The sequence below is a fragment of the Erinaceus europaeus genome, chromosome 19, assembly GCF_950295315.1.
Source record: "Erinaceus europaeus chromosome 19, mEriEur2.1, whole genome shotgun sequence".
Classification (NCBI taxonomy): Eukaryota; Metazoa; Chordata; class Mammalia; order Eulipotyphla; family Erinaceidae; genus Erinaceus; species Erinaceus europaeus.
In genome coordinates, this window is record NC_080180.1 from 19,876,072 (window position 1) to 19,900,706 (window position 24,635).

Sequence of the window (24,635 nt, forward strand, 5' to 3'; positions counted from 1 at the left end):
TGAAATGTAATTGTCTTCAGTGTTATTTTAGGGATCATATAAGAAACCCAGTCTCATTTCTTAACATATTTGCTTTTAACCAGAAACATGCATTAAATATGTGTGTGTGTGTGTGTGTGTGTGTGTGTGTGTGTGTGTGTGTGTGTGTGTGTGTTAGAAAGAGATAGAGAACAAGGCTGAGACCACAGTACTGAAGTTCCCTTCATTGCAGTGGGGCCTGTGCTCAAACCTGGGTCACACATATGGGGAAGCAACACACTATCCAAGCGAGCTATTTCACTGGCCCTAAGCAGACACAACACTAACCACATTGAGAACCTTGGTTCTCAAATCTGGTTTCAGTTCCAAATATCAGATCACCCTTAAATAACAAAGATTTGCCATTACTGAGTTCATGTTTTATTTAAATATGTAAAGGTTCTGCAGGTCACTTCAAAAAGAATGTTTTAGAAGCAGCAGCCTTGCTTTCTGAATCTACTTATATCCTATACCAGCAACAGCCTTATTTAAAATAATATATATATGTATCATGCTATTTATATTCCGTGATCAATTTATCACAAATTAGGAAACTGTAGAGAGTCTTGTAATAAGACAGGATGTAAAACAAAGTTATCTGACATACCTAAGCAAGGAGCTTATGATCCAAAGAACGTCACTGCCTAACCAGATCTCTACTCTACCAGTCACCCAAGCCGCCTCCTCCTCCCCTTCCTCCTCCTCCTGCTTCAGAGATATCTGTCCCTTCTACTTAAGTGGGGTTTTGTTTTCATTGCTCCAGATAATTGCATTTCTGTCACAATGGTTTTTTTTGTTTTTCTCTTCAGCGTTGTAATGTTTTAGCACAAGGATTTTGTTCTATGGTTTCACAGGAGTATATGAGTTTGAATCTTACAATTCCTTCCTCAACCCCAACCAAGCCTAAACTTCAGAGTGGCCATCTTTTTCTTCCTAGACTCAAGCTGGAATCACTCAGCAGGATGCATTCAAGGCAGCTAGAACTGTCAGATAAAAATACAACATTGGGGTCATAGATACCTTAAAAGTTTGCTATTTATATGGCATGTAAATTTAATCGGTGTCCTATGTAAATCTAGAAGCCCTAGATCAAGGCATCTTCATATTCATTCCCTGTAATAAAATGACACCCTTAGAACACTCCTTCCTGGGCTGAGGACCCAAGCAGAATTAATTCAGGATGCAGTCACTCCTGGATTGACCCATCTTACAGGTCATCACAGTGTGTCTGTTGGCATCCCTCTTGTTCAGCTGAGAGCAGGGAGGGAGAATAGAGAGTTGGGGGCCTTGGAAAATGTAGGCCTTGTATTTTAAAGCCTTTATCATGTGGATTGGTCCTGGATGATACTGAAGCAAATGAGAAGTTTGGTTTTCCAAAGAATGTTTCTAGATTAAGATGGCAGCCTCCTTTTGTATTAGTTCTGACTCTACAGGACTTTCCTACTTACAAATCAAAAAGCACAGTTTGAGCACCCAGTGTTTCTGGGAATCATAGCATGTGGGCACTTCTTTGGTTATAAATTGGACTAGAACATTCTACACAGGGTCTGATCTGCAGAGAAAAAAAATCATGTGGCCATCACCAAGCAGGAGGTCTGGGCTGGAGCATACCACAGAGGGTGCCATATTGAATCACTCAGCCACACTCAGTTAATTCTGGTCAGGTGTTCCTGAAACTGTTTTGACTAGTCCACCACTGACAGAGCCCACTCTTTAGATCACCCTGGCATGGAGGAAGAAGCCCTGGGCTTTGGCCAGGAAGCTCAAGCCCTGATGCCAGCTTTGTTCCTTAACTAGCTATATGTCCTGAGGCAAGTGCTTAGCCTGAGCTTCAGCTTGCCTGTCTATGACACAGGTTACAATTCTGTTTCACAAAGAAGTGGGGTTGTGCATATGTCAGTCATATGAGTTGTAGGGGGCTGGATTGTTGCCCCAGCAGGGCTGAGGGACTTGTGGCGGTCTCTTCAGGGCCAGGGGCAACACTTGGGGACCTCCTCCACCTCAGGCCTGCAGACAGATAATGCCTTCTGTAAGTCCTCCCTGCTTTTGTCCCTATAGCCCCAGGCACCAGGAGAATGGGGTTAATTATCCTTCACAACAGGCTGGGGAGATGGCAGGGTCATTTACTTCAGCTTTACAGAGGGGAAGCAGACAGCAAAGGACTCTGCCCTCTGCCTCTTCCCGGGAGCCTGCTCTCATTTATCAGCTCTGAACGTCCTTTGGGCTGGGCCTGCTGAGCCTCTGTCTGCTCTTGACAAGTCCAGTGGGAGGAAAGGCAGAGTGGACACTGACCCATACCCCCAGGCTGTCATGACTTCTGCTGAGAGAGGGAGTGACTGACAGGCCTGCCAACTCAGTGGCCTTGCTGCCAACTGGTGACTCACTGCCACCCAGCCCTGGGAGATAGGAGGGTCCCACAGAGCCCCAGGCCCTCCCTCACCCAACAAGAAGAGACAACCACCCTACTTGCCAAGGGACGGCGTGTGCCCAAAAGAGAAATGGCTGAGGCAGGCGCGCTCCCAGCCGCTCCCTGGCCACTCCTCCCTCCAGGGAGTGAGAGCACAGTGTGTCTTCTGTGACTTTAGATGGAACAGCAGCATCTCACAAAACCAGGCCCTTGAACCACATCCAGCATTGAGGAAACTTTCCTCTCTCTCTCTCCACTGTTACAATGAGTTGGTGTATTTCAGGGAATTACCATAGTTTTCACAGACACATGGTTGGGCTGGAAACTGTGGTGAATGGAAGTCACTGGTGGAGTACCTGCCTTGTCATGTGCATGGCCTGGGTTTGAGCCCAGCACCACATGAAAATGCTATGGTGCTGGGGGACGCTTTGGCACTATAATTTAAATCTCACTGTCTTTCTGCCCTCCTTGTATGTGTGTCAGATATTTAAAGAATGAGAAATACAGCCTTGGAACAGTGAAATCATGCGTGTCTAGAGCCCCAATGTTACAAAACAAATAAAACATGGAAGAGAAGCCAGTAGCAAAGCCAGTTGTTTCTGGGGCGTTTCTTGGGGGTGGGACCCTGTCTAATAGCATCCATTACCTGACTGCTTCCATGTGGAAGTTCCTGATGCCTTCTGGTCAGGCTTTGGGCCCAGTGTGATAAGCTTCCTTCTTGGGCTTGAACTCAGCCTCCATAGGAGACCTCTCCCTGACTAAGGCAAACCAGGGAGGACTAAGCCAGTGGAGAGACCAGCAGGCAACACTGGCCTGGAGTGAGCATCCCTCATTGCTTGGGAGCTGGCGGTGGTGGCTGGAACCCTTTCCAGCCAAGTGCCTGGTGCATCATGGAAGAGACTAGATGGCTCTCAGGCAGGTTCCTCAGCTCCTAGCAGCTCTGACATTCATAATCTGTGTCCTTCCTCAGAAGGGAAAAGTTGGGAGGTGCCCCGTGTGGGGCCCACGGACCCACTCTCTCCACCATCCCCACAAGGAATACCGTCCCAGTAGAAGGCTTGCCCTATGGGGAGGGCAGCTTGGCCAAATGTCCAGGGAGAGATGTCACCACCTACTGTGGCTTCAGGACACAATTATCCAGCAGCATTGCCTCTGAGGTGGTATCAGAACCAAGGATCTCTCCTCATAAGAGACCACAGAGCCAGGTCCACCTCTCCTTCCTTCCTTGCCTTGGCTGGCCCTTCTCATGGGTCACACCCACTCAGCAACCCCGGAACCTGGGGTTTATGTCCAAGCTTGAAAAACCACGCTTGGGTCCATCCAAGTGTCTGTTCTTCCATCCTGAGATACTACAGGGTGTAGATTTCTCCAGCCACCAAAAATGGGCTGATATTTTCTCCAAGGAAGGAAGTTTCTTTATGCCTTGGCCTTTGTCCCACCACTACCCCCCTTCTCTTTCAAACTAGGGCTCCTCAAACCTCACAGGGAAGATCTGAAGCATCATGAATAATCATAAGCTTCTTTGTTTATTTTCAGAGGAAAATCAGTAGAATTGGGCATTTGACATTGATTTTTTTTTTTAGTCCTGACAAGAACTAATCAACTCAACCTGTAAGGCTTTAATGTCTTCATGCTACAGTTAAAGACAAAGCAAACAGATGAAAGAAAAGCACAAGCGAGGATGTAATTAACTATGAGGTTCTGTAGACCTACCTCTCTAGCTCTGGAAATGGCAGGGCCTGGGGAGCTGCAACCTGGCTCTGGCCTGGCCACTGGAGAGCCCAGGGGGTCTGCAGCCAGGCCCTGGGGGATCAGGGGAGGGGGCTGGGGTCGGGATTAGCAGGCAAGTGGCAGCATGCAGGCTGCTCAGCCTGCTGCCTTCATCTTCAATCTGCCACTCCCCTGTGGGAAAGCTCCCCACTTCCATCTAATGACCCCCCCCCCCCCCAGTTAGTGCAGCATGTGGCTTACACACAGTGCTGTTTTCATTTCCCCACTGTGAGCTGATGGTCCCTGCTGGCTGGGGAGGGCAGGCATTTTGAAGCCACTCTGGTTTTCCTGGAAGCCATGCAGGTGGGGCACAGAGCTTGCTGGGCTGAGCAAGAGGAGAAAGAAGAGCCAGGGGCCAGTGAGGAAGGGCCAAAGCAGACAAAGCTGGGAGAGCTTGTGCGGCATGAGTGTTCCCTTTGTCACTGGGCTCAGTGAGACAAGCACACCTTTCCCAGGTGGGTGGAAGAGGCATCCCCACCCTTGGCCGGGCGAGGCTCGGCATTCTCCCCCGGGGCCCTGGCATGCCTCTGCGGAGGCCTTCCTGCTCTGGAGAGCAAACTCAGCTGAAAAACAGAATCCAACTGGGCGAGGAGGGTTGGAGCAATGTGGAAATGGAGATGAGAGAGGAGCAGTTTTGACTGGGAGCCTCTCTCCTCTTCTCCCTCCTGCTCTACCAAGATACACAGGAAAGGGACTGGAAGGGGTAAGGACAGTTGGAAAGGAGGCAGGGACTGAATCCCAGACTGCCAGGAGTTCAAAGCAGCCTTTCAGGGGCCCAGTGTTCAGGGAAACTGAGGCTCAGAGAAGTAAGGTAACTGGCCAAAGCTGCACAGCCCAACAGGGAAGGGCCAGGCCTTCTTCTCTGACTCCTTTCCCAGCGCTCCCTGCGTCAAGCTCATGCTGCCTCTATTACCATGTCTCTGAAACCTCGGTCCCAGGTGCCCCATGGTGACAACTGTGACAAAGCAATCACACCCACTACAGCTAGGATTTTAATGGAATGACTTGTATCTTCTGTGCTTTGATTTGGAAAAGAAACTTTCCACCACTAACTCAAGGGCAGACAACAGTTCCTTTGCCTAAATGAAGGCTACCCTCACCTTATAACCAGTGACAAGGAGTAAAAGTAATGCCCCCACTTCAGCCCACCTGGACACATCTTCCTTTTATTCTGCTCAGATGGGGCAGTTGACAAGTGCTAAAGGAATATTCTGGCACTGGCCTAGCCTTTCTCCTCGAGCTCATCACAGTGGTGGGAGGAAGGGCAGTGTTAGCTGCTGTGGGGTCCTCTGATGGTCTGAAGTCACCCTCTACTTGGGGAGACAGGGCACCATGATGGCCCCAGGCTGGCCCAGTGCCTCAGACAGAGCTGAGGTCAAGGACAAAAGCAGCAGAGGGAGTCCCTGCCTCACCGAGGTGGCAGTTACTGCCTGCCTATACATTGCCTTTCATGGGACATTTGGAGATGGGGCTTCTGACCTGGCCTCTCATGCTTTCTGTTCCAGCTAAGCCAGCTCAGTGCTGGGCTCTGCATGAGTGCTATCCCAGAGAGGCAGGGCACTCCAGGACCCCTCGCATCTCCTTGCAGCCTTCATCCCTTCTTGGACACCCTAAGGCTGGGCTCAGTGCATGCCAGCCTCCAGAGCCCAGAGAAGCTGGGCTAGCACTGGTTAAGTCCAGGAGATGCCACTTCATGTGCTCAGTATGTCTGGGTGGTTCGCCTTAGACAGGTGCGGTGAGAGGGTCACCAGCCCCTTTCTGCACCTTCCTTGTCACCCAGGACAGATTCATCACAATGTGTCCTTGTTCTCCAACATCCCTTGGGCCAGAGGACCTGCCAGCCCATGTCTTTGGGCAGTGGAGTCTCATCACACAGCTGAGGAGCTTTGTCCTTCTTAAAGGTCCCCTGGGACCTTACACAAAGGGGTCAAAGACACAAGCAGTCACCTACTTTGTCTAGAACCCCTGGATGGGTTTTGCAGTGGGAAAGGTCAGTAACCAGTCAGAAGTGTGGCCTGGGGTTCCTATAGAGCGCCCCCTAGAGGCAGGCACTCTGTCATTGGTCAGTCTCCAGGCACAAGTGACTGAGTGGCTGGGTGACCAACACAGGGAGGGGTGTTAGAACCCAGAGCTGGCAGAACTCACAATGATATTCACCATTTTCAAATTTACCTGGCAGGCATGGCACCCCCCACTGTTGGTCTCCAAAGACTTTTTTTTTGGGGGGGGGGTGGCAAAAAGACACCTGTCAAATTGTTCCCACCTTATAGCCTGTGGTCTCCCTCTCTCTAGGGCTGGGAAGCACAGGGGAGAGGTCTCAGGGTGATGGTGAGCCTCCTTGAAGATACCCCAGAATAGATGGGGGTGGGGTAGTCTTGCCCAGTGAGAGCTTCTTGCACCCCAGATGGCCTTGCAGGAACTATTTCACACTGGGACCGTGTAAGGCCCCAGTGTAAAGACTCACAGAATGGCCTTGTCTCGGATTCATTTATACTTATGAAGGAGAAACAGCAGGAATCAAGGGCAGCTGCTCTGAGACTAGGGCCCATGAGAGCTGGGTCCGAGAGGTCGATACCTACAAGAGGTAGTAGGGTCTTTTCTGAAATGAATCAGATAAGTCTACATACAAAGTCCTAAGTCACCATTCCCAAGCTCACTCAGGGGTGGCAAGGAGTAGAGGAAACCCCACTTTTGAGATGTGGAGAGAGAGGAACAAGAGAAGCTGTGCAGAGAACTTGCTTCCCTGATTGAGCTGAGACAGAACGAGGAGGCAGAGCTGCGGCTGAGGGTCCACATGGTGGGGCAGGGAGGTAGGGTATTGAGCAGTTTTCTTTTCCTTTAAAAAAATATTTTATACATTTATTTTATTGGGATACATACAGAAAGAAAGATACAGACAGAAACCAGAGCACTGCTCAGCTCTATCTGAGGGTGGTGCTGGGGACTGAACCTGAGCCCTCAGCCTTGGGCATAAAAGTCTTTTGCAGAACCATTATGCTGCCCCCCCCCCAGCATTCTTTCCTGCTCACAAGAGCCCTGAAGCCCCCTGAGGTTAGCCCCCTCCACTGAAGACCCTCCCCACCTGGAAGACTATCTCTTCAACCTTCCCGAGAGAACTGCAAGCTCTAGCCTTGAACTTGATGTCAGAGATCTCTTCTGCTTGGATTTCACTCATCCAGATACTTTAAAAAAAACCTGTTCTCAATTATCCACATTCCTTGATACTGACCTGAGAGGCATACACTCAAGGTTCCACCATTGAAATGTGTGTGGGGTGTATATACTTGTGCATGCATGTCGGTGGGGTCGCCTAAATGTGCATTGTCAGCACTCTCAGATGGGCTTTTACATTCAGATAAAGACAGGGAGAGAGAGAGAGAGAGAGAGAGAGAGAGAGAGAGAGAGAGAGCATAGCAACCAGAGATTCCCCCATGACACTCCAGTGTGGTGTGAGGGTTTGAGCTTCATCCGTGTTCATGGCAAGCTACAAGCCTTACTTAGTGAGCTTTCTCTCCACACCCTGTTTACTTTAAGGGCACTGTCTGTGAGTAACCATATCTCTAGTGAAATCTATACTCACAGAATAGATGGGTGTCCAAGATGTGTGGAATTTTTTTGTCTTAATGGGAGGTGCCCACACCCAGTGTCAGTCTTCTCAGGTTCTCTGTGCCTAGTCTCCTCAGACAGAGCAACACCAGAACAATCCCCACTGTTCTCCTGCTCTTCACAAACTGTGCTTCTCTCCTGGGTCAGTGGCTATAGCTGGTGGCAGAACAGTGGGGCAGCAGCAGGTACATTCACTCTGAGCATCTGAGTGGAGGTGTGCTCTGTTCCCTGTTGCCCCCCCAACTAGTGCCAGGGAGGGAGGGATGCCAGCTCTGGGCTGGCTGCTGCACCTCACCAGGGAGGGAGCAGAGCCCCAGGGGAGGCGGGATTGGCACTCCCCCTGCCCAAGTTCCACCTCGGTGACTCAGGAGCCTGGGCTCCCACGCTGAGTCTAAGTGCTGAGCCAGCAGCCACCCTCCTGGGGATGCCTGCTTCTGCAGCCCTAAGGTCCCCCTCCCAGGCTGGGTGGTCTCTACCACCAGATGGGTGCCCCTTGCCCTTGCTGTACCCAGTCCTGCTGGGGACCTTGGAAAGACAGAAGTTGCCCACACCTCAGAGAGGGCACATGGACACATGAAGGGAATGGCACTTCCTCCTGGTCAAGGCCTCTTGTTTGGGAGAGCCCTGTGCAAGACCCCAAGTCACTATGTGCACCCAGCCTCAGAAGTGGGACATTGGAAGTCCTGCTGAAAGGCCAAGCTAGGCATTTTGCTGGCTGTGTTGAGGACCAGGCAGGGAGGAGCAGGGTGTGGTGGCCAGAGGGAGAGCTGGTCTGACCAGCCTCACTGGCTACAGCCTGCTTTTTAAAATGGACTAATAGCTGGAGAAACAGCCCTCCCTCTCCTCAGGCCGCCTGGCACAGACCTGGTTCCCTCCTGTTCAGCCCCAGCTAGAATGGAACTCTCTGGGATGGGCTGCCCAGACACAGGGGGCAAAGGAGGCATCCTGGCCTTCCTTGATGTCCCCAAAGCCTGGCTTGCTCTGTCTGGAAGCCCCTGCCCACAGAGATAATGGCAGCCTGAAGGCCCAGCACACATACTCAGCACGCAGGGCACAACTGTCCGGGACTGAGCACTTGCTGGGAGCTCATCCCTGTTCTGGGCCTGGTAATGTGCATCATTTCCCCAGAGAGCTCAGTGCAGTGACAGAAAACCACTCCAGATACTAGGGAACACAAAGGCCCATGGCCACCGAGAGAGAAGGGCTCAGCTCTGGGCACTACTGGTATCCGGCTCTGGGAGGTGTCACCTTTGAGCGCAGCTGTGGAGGGAGGTGGGTATGAGTGGGGGTTGGCGAAGAAAGCTGTGCAAGATGGGACAGCATCTCAGCAGAAGGTGGAGGGGGGCTGCACGAGTATCCACAAAGGGGCACATGGCAAGGAGGAGGGGGGAATCCAGGCAGGATGAGGCCTAGCTGACCAGTTTGCCCTGGCTCTGTGCCCCACGGCTAGGTCATCGGCAAAATGGGAGGGGGGAAGGAGTGGTCAGGATTGACGCTGGTGGAAGGACATAAAGATGCCACCGTCCTGATTCATTGGTCACTGTCCAGCTCAAGGTCCCAGACAGGCAGCTGTTCAAAGAGGGGACAGAGCACACTCATTTCTTTCTTTCTTTTTTTAATATTTATTTATTCCCTTTTGTTGCCCTTGTTTTTGTTGTTGTTATTGTTGTCATTGTTGGATAAAACAGAGAGAAATGGAGAGAAGAGGGGAAAACAGAGAGGGGGAGAGAAAGATAGATACCTGCAGACCTGCTTAACTTCTTGTGAAGTGACTCCCCTGCAGGCGGGGAGCCGGGGGCTCAAACTGGAATCCCTTACGCTGGTCCTTGTGCTTTACGCCACGTGTGCTTAACCCACTTTGCTACCGCCCAACTCCTTTCTCTTTTTTTTTTTTCCACACTCATTTCTTAGTGACTCGAGGTCTGGGGCTGGCACTGTTTGCTTTGGTCTCATCACCTTCTAGAACACACAGAGGGCCTCTCCATCAGAAACAAGAAGGCATGAGTGTGTTGGGTAGAGGAGAAAAGGGAGGTATGTGGGAGAGTTGCAAGCCTGGGCTCTCTGGTTCCAAGCACTGACTCCACGAGATTCCCATTAGGGTCCTGGGCCATGCAGCACAGCCTGCTTTCTGAAAGCTAGCCGCTGGAATGTTGTGATCCATGCACCATCCCACTGACAGCTGAAATTTCCCAGGGAGGCATGAACTAAGCAAACAAGGTGTGTGTGTGTGTGTGTGTGTGTGTGTGTGTGGTGTGTGTGGGGTGTGTGTGTGTGTGTGTGTGTGTGTGTGTGTGTGTGTGGTGTGTGTGTGTGTGTGTGTGTGTGGTGTGTGTGTGTGTGGTGTGTGTGTGTGTGTGGTGTGTGATGTGTGTGTGTGTGTGGTGTGTGTGTGTGTGTGAGGTGTGTGTGTGTGGTGTGTGTGTGTGTGTGAGGTGTGTTTGTGTGGTGTGTGTGGTGTGGTGTGTGTGTGTGTGTGTGTGTGGTGTGTGTGTGGTGTGTGTGGTGTGGTGTGTGTGTGTGGTGTGTGTGGTGTGGTGTGGTGTGTGTGTGTGTGTATACCACTGTCTTTTGTATTCAAAGCAGGGGACACTGCCAGCAGATTGCTATCTGAGTGTGGGAGTGTGCTCAGGAGCCCCCCCTCCTGCCCTCTGCTGCCACTGTTTGCCTGGGACCCTGAGGGAAGTTTGGGGTTTGTGTGAGGATATTCTGGATGGTCACAATGGAATGAGGGGTGAGCCTGGGGACCTGCAATACATGGAGCATCCTTCTCAGTGAAGGACTGTCCCATACCAGACGCCATCAGACATCCACATACACAAATACACAGCACCTTTCAGTCACAAAACCCAGTTTCTCCCTGGGGGCCCTATCTGCATGAACCATGTGCCTCTTGTTACTCTGAAACTAGCTGATGTCAGTGAGGGTCTCCAGTATACCCCTTTCCTGGATTATTCTGGCATCCTGGCTTGCCCCTCTCTTGAGTCAAGCTGGTGGCTCTATGGCTCTGTCAGAGATGGCTCCAGTGATGTTAAACTCTTGCTGTTAAAACAGCAGCTAGGGGGAGTTGGGCTGTAGCGCAGCGGGTTAAGCACAGGTGGCGCAAAGCACAAGGACCGGCATAAGGATCCCGGTTCGAACCCCCGGCTCCCCACCTGCAGGGGAGTCGCTTCACAGGCGGTGAAGCAGGTCTGCAGGTGTCTATCTTTCTCTCCTCCTCTCTGTCTTCCCCTCCTCTCTCCATTTCTCTCTGTCCTATCCAACAACAACAACAACAATAATAACTACAACAATAAAACAACAAGGGCAACAAAAGGGAATAAATAAATAAAATAAATATTTAAAAAAAAGAAGGAAAAAAAACAGCAGCTAGGAACAGTCTAAGCAGACAGAGGAGAGGTGTTTCTGGTGAACACACACTTACTTACGTCAGGCATGGTCTTTAGCACTTTACAAACATCCCTTCAGTGGCTGGGAAAATAGCTCAACTGGTAGAGTATGGAACATACATGCCTTAGGATCCCAGTTCCCTCCCTCTCTTTCTCTGTCAAGATATGTCTTATGTGAAATAAAATAAATCTAAAAATAAAAGGTAAACATCCCTTCATTGAATTTTCCAAACCCGGGTTCAAGTGTGATCCTGGTTTTATATATAAAGCTCTGGGGCACTTGGGATTTAAATTGCTGTGGCATAATGTGTAAATGTGGCTTTTGCCAGCTGCAAAATATGTCTTCATAAGTGACTTGTCCAAAGCCGCCCACTGGGGGATAGGCATGGCCAGGGCTCAACTCTGACCATCTGGCTCCTGGGCCCTTATTCTTGATCACCAAGTACTCCTCTGTTGCAGGGGTTTCTCCCATACCAGGAGACACACCCAGAGTCCCAAGACTTGTCATCCCAATGGACAAAAAGAGGGGGAGGTGGCAGGTCACAGGCCCTCTGAGCAGGGGGCTGGTGTCAATATGAGCCCAGGGGGCTGGGAGTGGGAGTGGTCCCAGGGCCCCTGTGGCACACTGAGGCTAGGACTTGACTCAGTGGAAGCTCTACTCCAGATGGGCCAAGCACCATGAGGCCTCCTATGGAAGGCAGCCACTTACAGCTGCCGCAACAACCAGCACCTGCGACACAGGAACTGAGGTGCAGTTCCCAGGAATGGTGACGCCATTGGGGTGTGGCTCCTGGGGAGCAGCTGGAGATGTAGTCCCCAGGGGCGGCTCTGTTCCCACCACACCTGCCTCCCCCACTGCAGACACAGCCAGCACCCATTTCCTGGGGGCAGCCCACTCTCACTGAGACTTGGCACGGCCCCTGCCTCCCCAAAGCCCTGTCTGTCCACTGGGCCCTCGCCAGGACAAGCGTCCGCACTCCTCAGCAGGTGTCTGGGGTGACGTGCAGGGCTGTAACAGAGTGAGAACAAGAGCACCCCTTGTTGCACTGCCACTGAAGGGCTCTCTCACTGTCTGGGAGGGGCACCATCACCATGTCCAGTCATTGCCTGAGAGTTGGCAGCTGGGGTGTGTGGCCAGGGCCTGGGGCAGCACAAGCTTAAACACCCATTTTGTGTGTTGTCTTCATGGTGCATCCTGTGTCCACAGACTCAGCACTGCCCTCACCCCCTTCTGCCCTATTACTGTCCCCTCAGGCCACCCAGCACCCATACCAGGTCCCTGAGGGGCTTTGGAGAAGAGAGTTGTGCCTGCCAGCACGCCCAGCTGGGCCTCAGTGGGGATGACCAATCTGTGGTTTCGGGGCTGTGGATGCCACATCTGACAGGGAACCTAACATCTTGGGTGGCTTTTTGCCCAGAAGGTTCTCCCTGAAGAGATGAAAGGGACCTGCCCTCAGCCTTGGGTGCCAGGCAAGGCCTGGTGTTGGGGGGAGTAAGCCAAGTGCCACTGACCTCACACGTGCACACACTCACAGGCATACATACATACACATTCACAGTCACACAACTCACACATGCTTTCATGCACATTCATAAACACACTCACATACCCACATGCTTATGCACACAGTCACACAACTCACACACACATGCATCCCCTCACATTTATACATGCAACACTTGTATGCATATTAATGTACACATGCTCATATACACCCACACACATGTGGTCATACATGTACACACACACACATTCTCTCTCTTTCTTTCCCCCTCACAGGGTGGGGCAGGCTTGGCCCTGGCTCACAGGAGAAATGAGCCCTGAGCCGGCACTTTTCTCGGGCTGGATGTTGAACCTCCAGTTAGAAGAAGACAAGTCAGAGCAGGCAGGCCTGTGGCTGAGCTCCTGGGAAAGTGTTCCTTGGACACCTCTGCTGGGAGCACCTTCCCGTGGAGCCTTAGCACTCAGGCTCTTCCCAGAGAGGCCTGCTCCCCAGCTGGGCTGACCCAAGGCCCTCCAGACACCCTAGTGTTGGACTAAGTTTCTGCCTATCCTCAACCCTGAAAGCCTGAGGGCTGAGCCCAGAAGCTAGCCTTGTAGCCCTCTGGGGTGCTCTCCTGTGTGAATGTACCCACAAAACAGGAGGCTCCCCACCTGCTTCTCGCTGTAATGGAGGGGAGTGAATCTAGAAGGCTGGCCAGAATAGGAGGAAGTTCCCCAAGCTGAGTCCAGACCCCCAAAGAGGGCTGGCTATAGCACAGGGTGACAGCCTGGGGACACATGCCAGACCCCAGCTTAGTCAATCTCTGAACAACTGACTGTTGGAAGGGCCCTGTCCTTTCAGGGCCTTCTGCTGCCCTCCCGGATCTGTGACAATCAAATGCAGAGGACCCAGTCCCCAGATTAGGCTGTGCCCTGGCAGCCCAGCCCCAGCTGTGTCACTGGGCTGTGTGTATCCTCCCTGCTGGCACTGCACTCTGCTCCCTTACATTGCAAGTGCCCAAAACCTGTAAACAGACTCATCATCTGCCATAAAGCATAACAGAAGCGTAACACATCAGATGGTGATGAGATGCTTTCCACTGCCACCTGCCACTCTCTGAGCGCTGTTATGGGACTTGGGGGAGGGGCCAGGCAGTGGCACACCCAGTGAGCACACATGTTACTGTGTGCAAGGATGCAGGTTCGAGCCCCTGATCCCCACCTGCAAGGAGGGAAGCCTCATGATTGGTGAAGCAGTGTTGCAAGTCTCTCTTTTTCTCCCTCCCCTCTTGCCTCTCAATTTCTCTTTCTTTATCTAATAAATAAATGATAAAGAGGACTGTAGGGGGGATGTATCCTGTGGTCAGTAGAACCCAGGACCCCCAGGCAGCAGCCTTGACTGAGCCCCTCATCCTCTCTCCCTCTGGCCAGATCTACAACGGGACACTCAAGCGGGAGCCTGACAACCGGCGCTTCAGCTCCTACAGTCAGATGGAGAACTGGAGCCGCCACTACCCACGTGGCACCTGCACCCCGGCAGGCGCGGGCAGCGACCTCTGCTTCATGCAGAAGATAAAGGCCAGCCGCAGTGAGCCTGACCTCTACTGTGACCCACGGGGCACCCTGCGCAAGGGCACGCTGACCAGCAAGGGCCACAAGACCACCCAGAACCGCTACAGCTTCTACAGCACCTGTAGTGGCCAGAAGGCAACCAAGAAGTGCCAGGCACGCCCCCCGTCCTGCACCTCCAAGCAGGATCCTGTGTACGTCCCGCCCCTCACCTGTAACAAGGACCTGTCCTTTGGCCACTCCAGGGCCAGCTCCAAGTGAGTCCTGCCAGGTGGGCACGGGGGTGGGGGCACACGAGGCTGGGGGGAGACACAGCCTCAAACTTGGGCCTAAATTTCCCCCTGTTGTCAGGGAGTGCTCTGTATGAAGGGGGCAGAACCCAGGTTGACCAGGCTGGAGGGGGGTTTCCCTGTGTGGACCCCCACCAGCAGCATCAGCCCCAGGGAACTGACCAGAGGTTGATCATCTGGCTCAGAGATGTTAAGTCACTTGCTCAAGGCCACACAGCCTGGGCTGCGTCCTGCCCTTCCCAGCCCAGCACCTGCTGAGATGCTCAGCTGACTCCCCTTCTCAAGCAGGATTGAGGTGTAAAGTGAATAAGTTGGAGCAGGGAGAGTGAGCAGCACAACACCAGGCCCTACCTCATTTCTCCAGACTAGAGGCCTGGGAAGGACAGGGTCTGGTGGGACACAGGGGGAAATAAATGACAAGGTGTCCAGAGATGACACTGGACTGGCAGATGCAGGGTGGTGCCTGCTCCCGTGTGAATCAGGGGCACTAACAATGCAGGGCCAGGGCAGACTGCTCCTGGGTGATGGTTCCAGAACTGGAATAGGTTGGCCACACAATGCACACATGTTTATTGAACACCTGCTGGGCATCTAGTTAGTATCCCTGAGGTCCAGAGGTTGGGGTAGGACTGGGTGCCCCAGATGGGACCACCCCTGCCCTTGGGAACCCCTCTATCTTTGTTGGGGATCAGGACAACAAAGGTCGAAGACCAGGGTGAAAATAAACAACACAGGTGCTGGAGGGGATCCTGGGAGTGAGACTTCAGCCAGGGATGTGGGCAGCAGAGAGGGAGCACAGTGAGGAGAGCAGTCTTGCCAGAAAAGACCCAAGTAGGGGCTGGGGTGAGAAAGGGGGCACAGCAGAGCCAGATTGTCAAGCTAAAATGTGACAGTCCTGGTTTTGTGGTTCAGATGTGCTGGACTGCCTGTCGTGCATGCAGCTCGGCCTCACACCTGCCTTCAGTGTCATTCTATGAATAGTGGATGGCAGGGAAGGTCTCAGGGAGCAGCACAGGAGACGGAGTCTTAGTAGTGCTGAGCCAGTGACAGAGCACACAGTGCTGAGTGAGGGTGCTTGGAGAAGACAGCCAGCTATAGGGTCTCACTGCATTCCCAGTGAGAGCAGTCATGGCCAGAAGGAAATGGAGGGAGGGAATTGGTAAGGGAGATGAGGAGATGTGGAGAGTGGAAGGTGGAAATATAGACAGGTGAATGGAGGGAGGGAGGGAGGGAGGGAGGGAGGGAGACACAAAGACAGGTAGGTGATCTGTTATGTATAAGTGGGGGATGGATGGATGGATGGATGGATGGATGGATGGATGGATGGATGGATGGAGAGGTAGGGGAGATGAATAGATGGGGGTGGCTGGATGATAGACAGGCTCAGGAAACCCCTTGCATCATCCCCATGCCAAGCACAAGCATAGGAAATGTTAGAGCAGGCAAGTACTTCCACTCAGGAATGAGGCCGAGAGCTTTCTCAGCAGAAGCAACTCACCTCTTGGTGAGTTCAAGGCCAGAGCCCAAGGCCAGAGCCTCTGCTCAGCCAGTGCACACTAGGGGGTGAAACCGTCCTTTCCTCTGCTATCTGTGGCCTCCAAAGACCCCAGGGCTGCTGTGTTCTGGCATTCTGGAGGCATTTTGGCACAGAGGGGTAGCCAGGGCCCCTGCACTGGTTCCACCCCACTACCCGCCCACACATCTACCCATAGGATCTGCAGCGAGGACATTGAGTGCAGTGGGCTGACCATCCCCAAGGCTGTGCAGTACCTGAGCTCCCAGGATGAGAAGTTGCAGGCCATCGGGGCCTACTACATCCAGCACACCTGCTTCCAGGATGAGTCAGCCAAGCAGCAGGTGAGCATGAGCCCCCACCATGCTGCAGCACCTCAGCCTCAGGCCGACCCTCTGTGGGAGGTGAGCTGGGTGCCAGCACCTAGATCTGGCACCTTCTCCCCCTGCCCAGTGTCTGGAGAGGAGGGTTCATGGTCAGTGCTGGGCAGCAAAGCCCTCTGCTTCTCTTCCATTAGCTATGGGAGAGAAACTTCAGTGGCAGCCAAAGATTCCACAGAATTCCCCTTTCCCAAGAGAGAGACAGGCTGGGAGTATGGATCAACCTGCCAATGCCCATGTTCAGTGGGGAAGCAATTACAGAAGCCAGACCTTCTACCTCCTGCACTCCATAATGATCCTGGGTCCATACTCCCAGAGGGGTAAAGAATAGGAAAACTATTAGGGGAGGGGATGGGATGTTCTCATGGTGGGAACTGTGTGGAATTGTACCCCTCTCATCCTATGGTCTTGTCAACATTTCCGTTTTATAAATAAATAAATAAATCCCCTTTCCCTTTCAAAAATCTTGGTAAATATGACCAGGGGCCTGGCAGTGGCATATCTGGTTGAGCACATACTTTACCATGTGCAAGGAACCGGGTTCAAGCCATCACCCCCCACCTGCATGGGAGAAGTTGTAAGAACAGTGAAGCAGTGCTGCAGGTGTCTGTCAGTCTTTCTCCCTCCCTGTATTCCCTTCCCCTTTTAACTTTTCTCTGTCCTACAAATAAAAGAAAGAAAGAAGGAAAAAATGGCTCCTAGGAGCAACAGATTTCTCAGGCACTGAGCCCCAGTGATAATCCTATCAACAATTAAAAAATATAAATAAATAAATAATAACATGACCACAGCTCCCCCACCCTCCCCTTTCTCTTTGTCAGTCGGTCTGTCTATATGCCTTGGTCTTCTTCCTCACCAGGAAACAGAGCTTCTTGGGGGCCTCCCCAGTTTGACTGGCAGGTCAGGAGACCTTCAGTGTCTGAAGCTCAGCCCAAAGGGAAGAGTCTGGGATTCACGCACCCAAGCCTCTACCAGAGGAGAAAGAGTTTCTGAGGACAGTCCTCCTTACTGGGGAGCAGGGGAGGAAGTGGAATCCCCAGGCTGGGTTGGCACACCACCTCCACTCTTAATCTACTGATTACTGCATACTTCCCGTCAGACTGGGTGTTTCTGAGCTGAAAGTAGACTTTGAGGAAAGAGCTCAGCTGGTGGAGCCCAGGACTTGCACTCACAAGGTTTTTGGTTCAAACCCGGGTGCTACATGTACTCAAGTGGCACTCTGCTTTTCTCTCTAGTTCTCTCTCTCTCATCTGAAACTGTGCAGTCAGTGACACATATCTTTGGGGCCTGAGCACAGAGGCTTGGGGAGGGGCCTGAGCTGCCTCCCCACCCACCTCCAGCGCTGACGCCCCCTCCCACAGGTCTATCAGCTGAGCGGCATCTGCAAGCTGGTGGACCTCCTCCGCAGCCCCAACCAGAACGTGCAGCAGGCGGCAGCGGGTGCCCTGCGGAACCTTGTCTTCCGGAGCACCACCAACAAGCTGGAGACACGGCGGCAGAACGGGATCCGCGAGGCCGTCAGCCTGCTACGGAGAACCAGCAGCACCGAGATCCAGAAGCAGCTGACTGGTAGGGGCCCCACCAGGAAGGGAGTGGGCAAGCAGGGGCCCAGGCGACACCCCTCAGGTGCACCAGGCACATTGTGTCAATGTGCGGTGCTGGCTTTGGCCAGATAGTACTGCCCAATGCTAGGCGAGGTGGGTTAGTGGGGTGGAAGAGGAAGAGACAGAAGGTAGAGGGCTGGTGTCCATATTCCATAGGCCCTAGGATCTACAGGAATGGCTATGTGGGGAAAGTGAGGCTGATGGGGACAGGGCTTACTAAATATGAGGAGGAGGATGAGGTGGTGGAAACAGGAGACAGAAATCACTATGAAGGGGGCCAGGTGGTGGCCCAGCTAGATGAGGATTCGTTTAGCAGGTTCAAGGACCCATGTTCAAGGTCCACCTGCAGGGGGGAGCTTCACAAGTTGTGAAGCAGTGCTGCAGGTCTGTCTACCTATCTATCCGTCTGTCTATCTCCCCCTTCTCAATTTCTCTCTGTCTCTATCAAATAAAGCAAAAGGAAAAGGGAAAAAAAAGGGAAAATTGGCTGCTGGAAGTAGTGATGTAGTGATTTATCCTACAGGCACCAAGCTCCTGTATTAACCCTGGTGGCAGTAAAAAAGTAAACAAAATAGAAGAAGTCACTATGAAGGTGCAGGGAGATATCGCCACCTAGTAGAACACAGGCTAGTCTTCCTGAGGTCCCCAATGGCTACAGGTTCAACCCCTAGCATCACCAGGACTGATATGTGCTCTGCTCCCTCATTTTGATAACTAACTAACTAAAGAAATAAAATTTTAGTCTGGGAGGCTGTGCAGTGGATAAAGTGCTGGACTCTCAATTTGAGATCTTGAGTTCAATTCCCCGCAGCACATGTACCAGAGTGATGTTCTGGTTCTCTTTATTTCCGTCCTCCTATCTCTCTCAGTAAAAAAATAAAATCTTAAAAAGAAAAAAAAAAGGAAAGAAAAAAAGAAAGAAATTTTTTAAATGAAAAATCACTATGAAGAACTCAAATAGAAGGCCAGGTGGTGGCACACCTGGTTGAGCACACATGTTACAATGCACAAGGAGCCGGGTTCGAGCCCCCAGCCCCCACCTGCAGGGGATGGCTTTGTGAGAGGTGAAGCAGTGCTGCAAGTGTCTCTCTGTATCTCTTCCTCTCTATTCCCTCTCCTCTCTTGATTTCTGACTGTCTTTATCCAGTAAGTAAATAAAGGTAATTAAAAATTTTAAAAAGAACTCAAATAGCTGTGATGGTAAGACCAACACACAGAGTAGCCATGACAAGCGTTTCTGGAATGACCTTCAGATGAAAGATGAAAGCCATTGAAAGACTCATCAGCAATTTACATGGAAACCTACTAAGTAATGGCCTGGTCTTTGATCACTCCCCATGTGTCTAATCCTGACCTAGATAGAGAGGTCTAGAATGTTCCCTGCCCTCTAAGGCCTCCAAGTCTGGCCAAGAGCTGAGGCTGGTGGGAAGAGAGGGCTCCTTGGCTGGGTCTGGGGGGCCTGGTGCATGTTGGGCTGACTGTGCCCAACCCACAGGGCTGCTCTGGAACCTGTCTTCCACTGATGAGCTGAAGGCAGAGCTCATCTCAGATGCCCTGCCTGTCCTGGCTGACCGGGTCATCATCCCCTTCTCTGGCTGGTGTGATGGCAACAGTAACCTGGCCCGGGAGGTGGTGGACCCTGAGGTCTTCTTCAACGCCACTGGCTGCTTGAGGTGAGAGAAGAGGGCACAAGGGGTGTGCCCAGTCATGATCCCCCTCCCTCATCTCAGCCAAGATTCAGCCCGGATAGAGAAGGGGTCACACAGCCCAGTGCTGGCCTCCCAGAAGAGGGTCCCTGAACCTGAATGAGGCTCAGAGCACACAGCACACAGCTGCTCTGAAGACCCACAGAGGAACTGAGCTAGTGTTCCTGTGCGGGGCTGACCAGGCCTCAATTTCCAAACTGATTCCACCGTCCCTCACCCCGCCATGCATGCACACACAGACACAGACACACAGAGAAACACATACACAGACACAAACACACACTATCCCTGCACTGCCTTGAACAGTGATATTTTTGACAAAAGCCCACTGAGTGGCTCTGCCTGAGTCACTTCCTGTATGTGGAGCTGAGATTCTTTGACATGTTTTCTGGCACGGAGCTGGCCTTGCTTTGCCCAAAGTTCTGTTCTGGGGTGTGGCCCTGGGCCTCTTCCAAAGGAGAGCTGCACAGGTTGGGGATGAGGGTTCTGAATTAGAATAGGGCCCTGGTAGGGTCTCCATTTGCAATAATGAGCCCTGTGTCCTGAGAATCCTTTGGAACCAGGGATGGGTTGGGGAGCACGTCAGCATGTGCTTCTGTGTTTTAACCTGTGTTCACCCCAGGGTATGGGGGGCGGGCTGGAGAGATAAAAAAGGCAGCCAGTTAAGACTTGGAAGCAAAAGCAGCCCTAGGCAGAGACCCTACCCACTGAGGAGTGAGCCCTCTGGTGAGAGAGAGGGCAACTGCCCCCCAGCCTGGCACCCTTGTGGCTTCATCCCCCAATCCTGCTCATGACCCCAACACCCACCCGCAGCGCCTCTTCCCCACCCTATTAGCAAGCGCCCCCTGGTGGTGGGATGGCTTAAGGGCACTGATAGAAAAGAGACTGGTCTTGAAAAGCATTCCTGGGGGCTGAGCTCTGAGCAGGCTCTCCCAGCCTCACTGAGGTCTGGGTCAGGCTAACTAAATGAGTTTTCTTTGTACATTTTCCCTCTTCTTTGCCCATTCCTTCCTCTCCCCACCCCCACCCCCTCCCACATGGCTCTCACACCCAGGAACCTGAGCTCTGCAGATGTGGGTCGCCAGACCATGCGCAACTACACGGGACTCATTGACTCCCTCATGGCCTATGTTCAGAACTGTGTGGCAGCCAGCCGCTGTGATGACAAGGTGAGCACAACTCCAGGGGACACCCCACCCCCATCCTTCTATCTGCTTGAGTCGGTGAGGGTAGGACTTGGGCCCCAGATCCTGCTGCCCTTCTTCCACATGAGAAGCTGAGGGACTCACGTCACAGAGGGAAGGACAGGAGCATGGCCAGGTGACAGGAGGGGACAGAAGGCCTGGTAAGCAGCCTGGTGTGACCAGTAGCTACAGCCCCCTATTAGGCCCAGTGTGGCTCCTTTCCACATAGAATCTTTAACAGAGTCCAGTGAGGTCAGTGGGAAGAACATCCAGATGGGGAAACTGAGGCCTAGGAAGGTGCGGCAAGTGACTCAAGTTCACATCAGAAGGAAAGGACAGTGTGGGGAGCTTGAGATTCCTGATAGTTCTGGGTGCCTTCCCCCCTCTTCAGTCAGTGCAGGGAGGGAGCCTAGGCCTCCCAGGTCCCCCGGCAGACTGAGACTCAGGCCCTGCCTCTCTGCCTGGCCTACAGTCGGTAGAGAACTGCATGTGTGTCCTGCACAACCTCTCGTACCGCCTGGACGCCGAGGTGCCCACCCGCTACCGCCAGCTGGAGTACAACGCCCGCAACGCCTACACGGAGAAGTCCTCCACTGGCTGTTTCAGCAACAAGAGTGACAAGATGATGGTGAGTCCCTGCGTCCAGCCCTCCTGTGGCAGAGATACAGTCCACTCCTGGGCCAGCAGCCCACAGAGCCCACAGCCCCACCCCACTACCCTCCCTGTCTTGCCACAGCCTGGACCAGACTTTGAGGGCCAGCCTGTGCAGAGCTGCACTCCAGGAGGAGTGGAAGCATCAGGCTGAGGATCGGGCAGAGAGAGACCCCAGCACACTGCTGAACTGAGACCCCAGAGGTCCCAACAGTCCCCAGGCACACCATTAGTTCCTATGTCCTTTGTCCACAGAACAACAACTACGACTGTCCCCTCCCCGAGGAGGAGACCAACCCCAAGGGCAGCAGCTGGCTATACCATTCAGATGCCATCCGCACCTACCTGAACCTCATGGGCAAGAGCAAGAAAGATGCCACCCTGGAGGCCTGTGCGGGCGCCCTGCAGAACCTGACAGCCAGCAAGGGACTGGTGAGAGCCTGGCGCCCATTCCATCCCCGCCGCTCACTCTACCCCCCCCACACACACACACACACATCCGAGAGCTTGGCCTTTTCTAAATACTTCAGGTTCACTTTTGGTTTCTTTGAGGCTCAGGACAGGCCCTGGGGAAAGGAGGCAGCAGAAACCCCTAGCCAGTGAACCCACCCCTGTTGGCTTCCATCTTGTCCAAGAATCCCAGGTGCTTGTTGATTCCCGGCAGCGGAAGAGGGATGCACAGTACATCTGGGGGAGGCAGGAGCTGTCCTATGCCCTAACTCAGGTGGACATGGAGGAGGGAACGAGAGCAGGACCAGCAGTGGTGTCGGGGTGCAGGCTGGCATGAGGGAGCCAGGGGAGACCCATTTGTGATCAAGAAGCATCTGGGTGGGGAGACAGCCCACTAGCCCTCGACTTTACTTAGGACAAAGGGGAAATGGGAGGAAGATCAGAGTAAATTGAGGGGGGCTGGGCAGTGGCGTACTTGGTAGGGTGCACAGATTACAATGGGCAAGGATTCAGTTCCCATCTGCGGGATGGGTGGTGGTGGTACTTAACAAGTGGTGAAGCAGTGCTTCAAGTATCTCTCTTTATCTCCCCTTCTCTATCTCCCTCTTCCCTCTTAATTCCTCCCTGTCTCTGTCAATGAAGAAAAAAAAAATGCTATCAAGAGTGGTGAATTCATCGTGTAAGTTCCAAGCTCCAAGCTCCAGCACTCCAGAAATAACCCTGGTGATGAGAGAGAGAGAGAGAGAGAGAGAGAGAGAGAGAGAGAGAGGGACCGGGAGAGGGAGAGAGAGAGGGAGAGGGAGACAGGAGTGTGAAGAACTTTCCAGACTATGAGAGGGTGGGGCTAGAGGTCTTAGAGAGCCAGGTTATTGTGGACATGGCTTTGTGGCTGAGGTCCCAGAGCTTGAAGAACAGGAAGCATGGGACTTCATCACCTTGTGAGCACAGACCCTCTTCTGTCTGTTCCTGCTCTGCCCAGAAGTCCTGAATTCAGTGGTGGCAGGGAGGCTGGAAAAAGGTCAGCACATCCTGGGCTCCCACTTTCTTGTGAGCAGGTTCTGCTGGATACCACAAGGGGGGCAGCACTGAGACAGCCAGGGAGCAGCTGTGTCTGTATTTCTGGGTCCTCCCATGAACGCAGGATGGAGACTGCTTCCATATATGCTCCCAGCTGAATGGGGAATGGGGGTGAGGACAAAAAAAGTACCCTGCATCTTTGGTAGTGTTGTGGACTTGCGGAGGGTGGGGGGTGGGGGCAGTCTTCCCTTTGTCACTGCTATTGCTTTTCCGCCACGTAAGAAAAATAATTCTGGGGGCCAAGTAGCCATACACCTGATTAAGCACACATTATCACGTTCAAGGATCCAGGTTCAAGCCCCCGCTCCTCACTTGGAGTAAGGAAACTTATGAGTGGTGAGCAAATGTGTCTGTCTGTCACTTCCCTCTCTATTTCCCCCTTCCCTCTCAATTTCTCTCTGTTCTATCAAATAAAGAGAAAAATAGAAAGAGTTCTGGGGTTTATTTTTTAATTGTTTGTTTATTTACTTATTGGATAGAGACGGAGAGAAGTCATGAAGGCAAGGAAACGAGAGAGGGGGAGAGAGAGAGAGAAAGAGAGAGAGAGATGTGCAGCCCTGCTCCATCATTTGTGAAGCTTCCCCCTGCAGGTAGGAACTGGAGGCTTGAACCTGGTTCCTTGAGCACTGTACCATGCCAACTCTACCAGGTGCGCCACCACTCGGCCCCAAAGTTCTGGGGGTTCTTGAGTGGGGGCCCCAGAAGCCCAGGCCAGTCCTCACCTCCATCCTACACACCCCCGCAGATGTCCAGCGGCATGAGCCAGCTGATCGGGCTGAAGGAGAAGGGCCTGCCCCAGATAGCGCGCCTGCTGCAGTCCGGCAACTCTGACGTGGTTCGGTCCGGAGCCTCCCTCCTGAGCAACATGTCCCGCCACCCCGTGCTGCACAGAGTGATGGGTGAGCACCCAGGGAGCACAGCACCCCACTCTCCCCATCGCCAGACCCCAGCTTTCTAAGGCTGGGCGGGAGGTGCACAGCCCCCAACCCCCGAGCTGGACCGGAACCTTGAGGGGACCCTTGCTTGGAGCCTGGCCCCACAGGGAGCCCCACAGCCCCTCCCTCCTGTGCCCCCTGACCCGCGGCCTCCATGCTTTTCACCCCCAGGGAACCAGGTGTTCCCAGAGGTGACCCGGCTCCTCACCAGCCACACCGGCAACACCAGCAACTCGGAAGACATCCTGTCCTCGGCCTGCTACACTGTCAGGAACCTGATGGCCTCCCAGCCTCAGGTGGCCAAGCAGCACTTCTCCAGCAGCATGATCAACAACGTCCTCAACCTGTGCCGCAGCAGGTGGGCGGGGCTCTGGGCGGGGATCGGGGGCGGGGCTTTGTGTGGCAGGCAGGGTCGTGGGTGGGGCTTAGGGGCGGGCCTCGGTAGAGGGGCGTGGCTCGTAGCAGGGCGTGACTCCGAGAAGGGGCGGGGCCGGCACCCTACACTGGGTTGGGGAGTTCAGCTCAGGCTTGAGTGGACAGCTCAAGCACCTGAACAGGCCTTCTTTGGGGGTGGAGGGCGGACTCTTTTTTTCTGGTCCCTGGAGG

The 24,635-nt window shown here is 53.1% G+C and overlaps 1 protein-coding gene across 3 annotated transcripts in view; it reads left to right on the plus strand.

The window, feature by feature from the left end:
- Window positions 1-24,635, plus strand: part of PKP1 (plakophilin 1) — a 43,729-nt gene that overhangs the window by 13,534 nt on the left and 5,560 nt on the right. For all 3 annotated transcript variants that reach the window (XR_009546310.1, XR_009546311.1, XM_007522074.3), the window contains exons 3-11: window positions 14,102-14,496; window positions 16,242-16,386; window positions 17,784-17,991; window positions 19,522-19,699; window positions 20,787-20,901; window positions 21,389-21,544; window positions 21,823-21,999; window positions 23,840-23,993; window positions 24,201-24,387. Coding sequence is in view for 1 of the 3 variants with exons in the window: in XM_007522074.3 (XP_007522136.1) it covers window positions 14,102-14,496; window positions 16,242-16,386; window positions 17,784-17,991; window positions 19,522-19,699; window positions 20,787-20,901; window positions 21,389-21,544; window positions 21,823-21,999; window positions 23,840-23,993; window positions 24,201-24,387 (1,715 nt within the window). In the remaining 2 variants the exon portion in view is untranslated. The remainder of the gene's footprint in view (window positions 1-14,101; window positions 14,497-16,241; window positions 16,387-17,783; window positions 17,992-19,521; window positions 19,700-20,786; window positions 20,902-21,388; window positions 21,545-21,822; window positions 22,000-23,839; window positions 23,994-24,200; window positions 24,388-24,635) is intronic.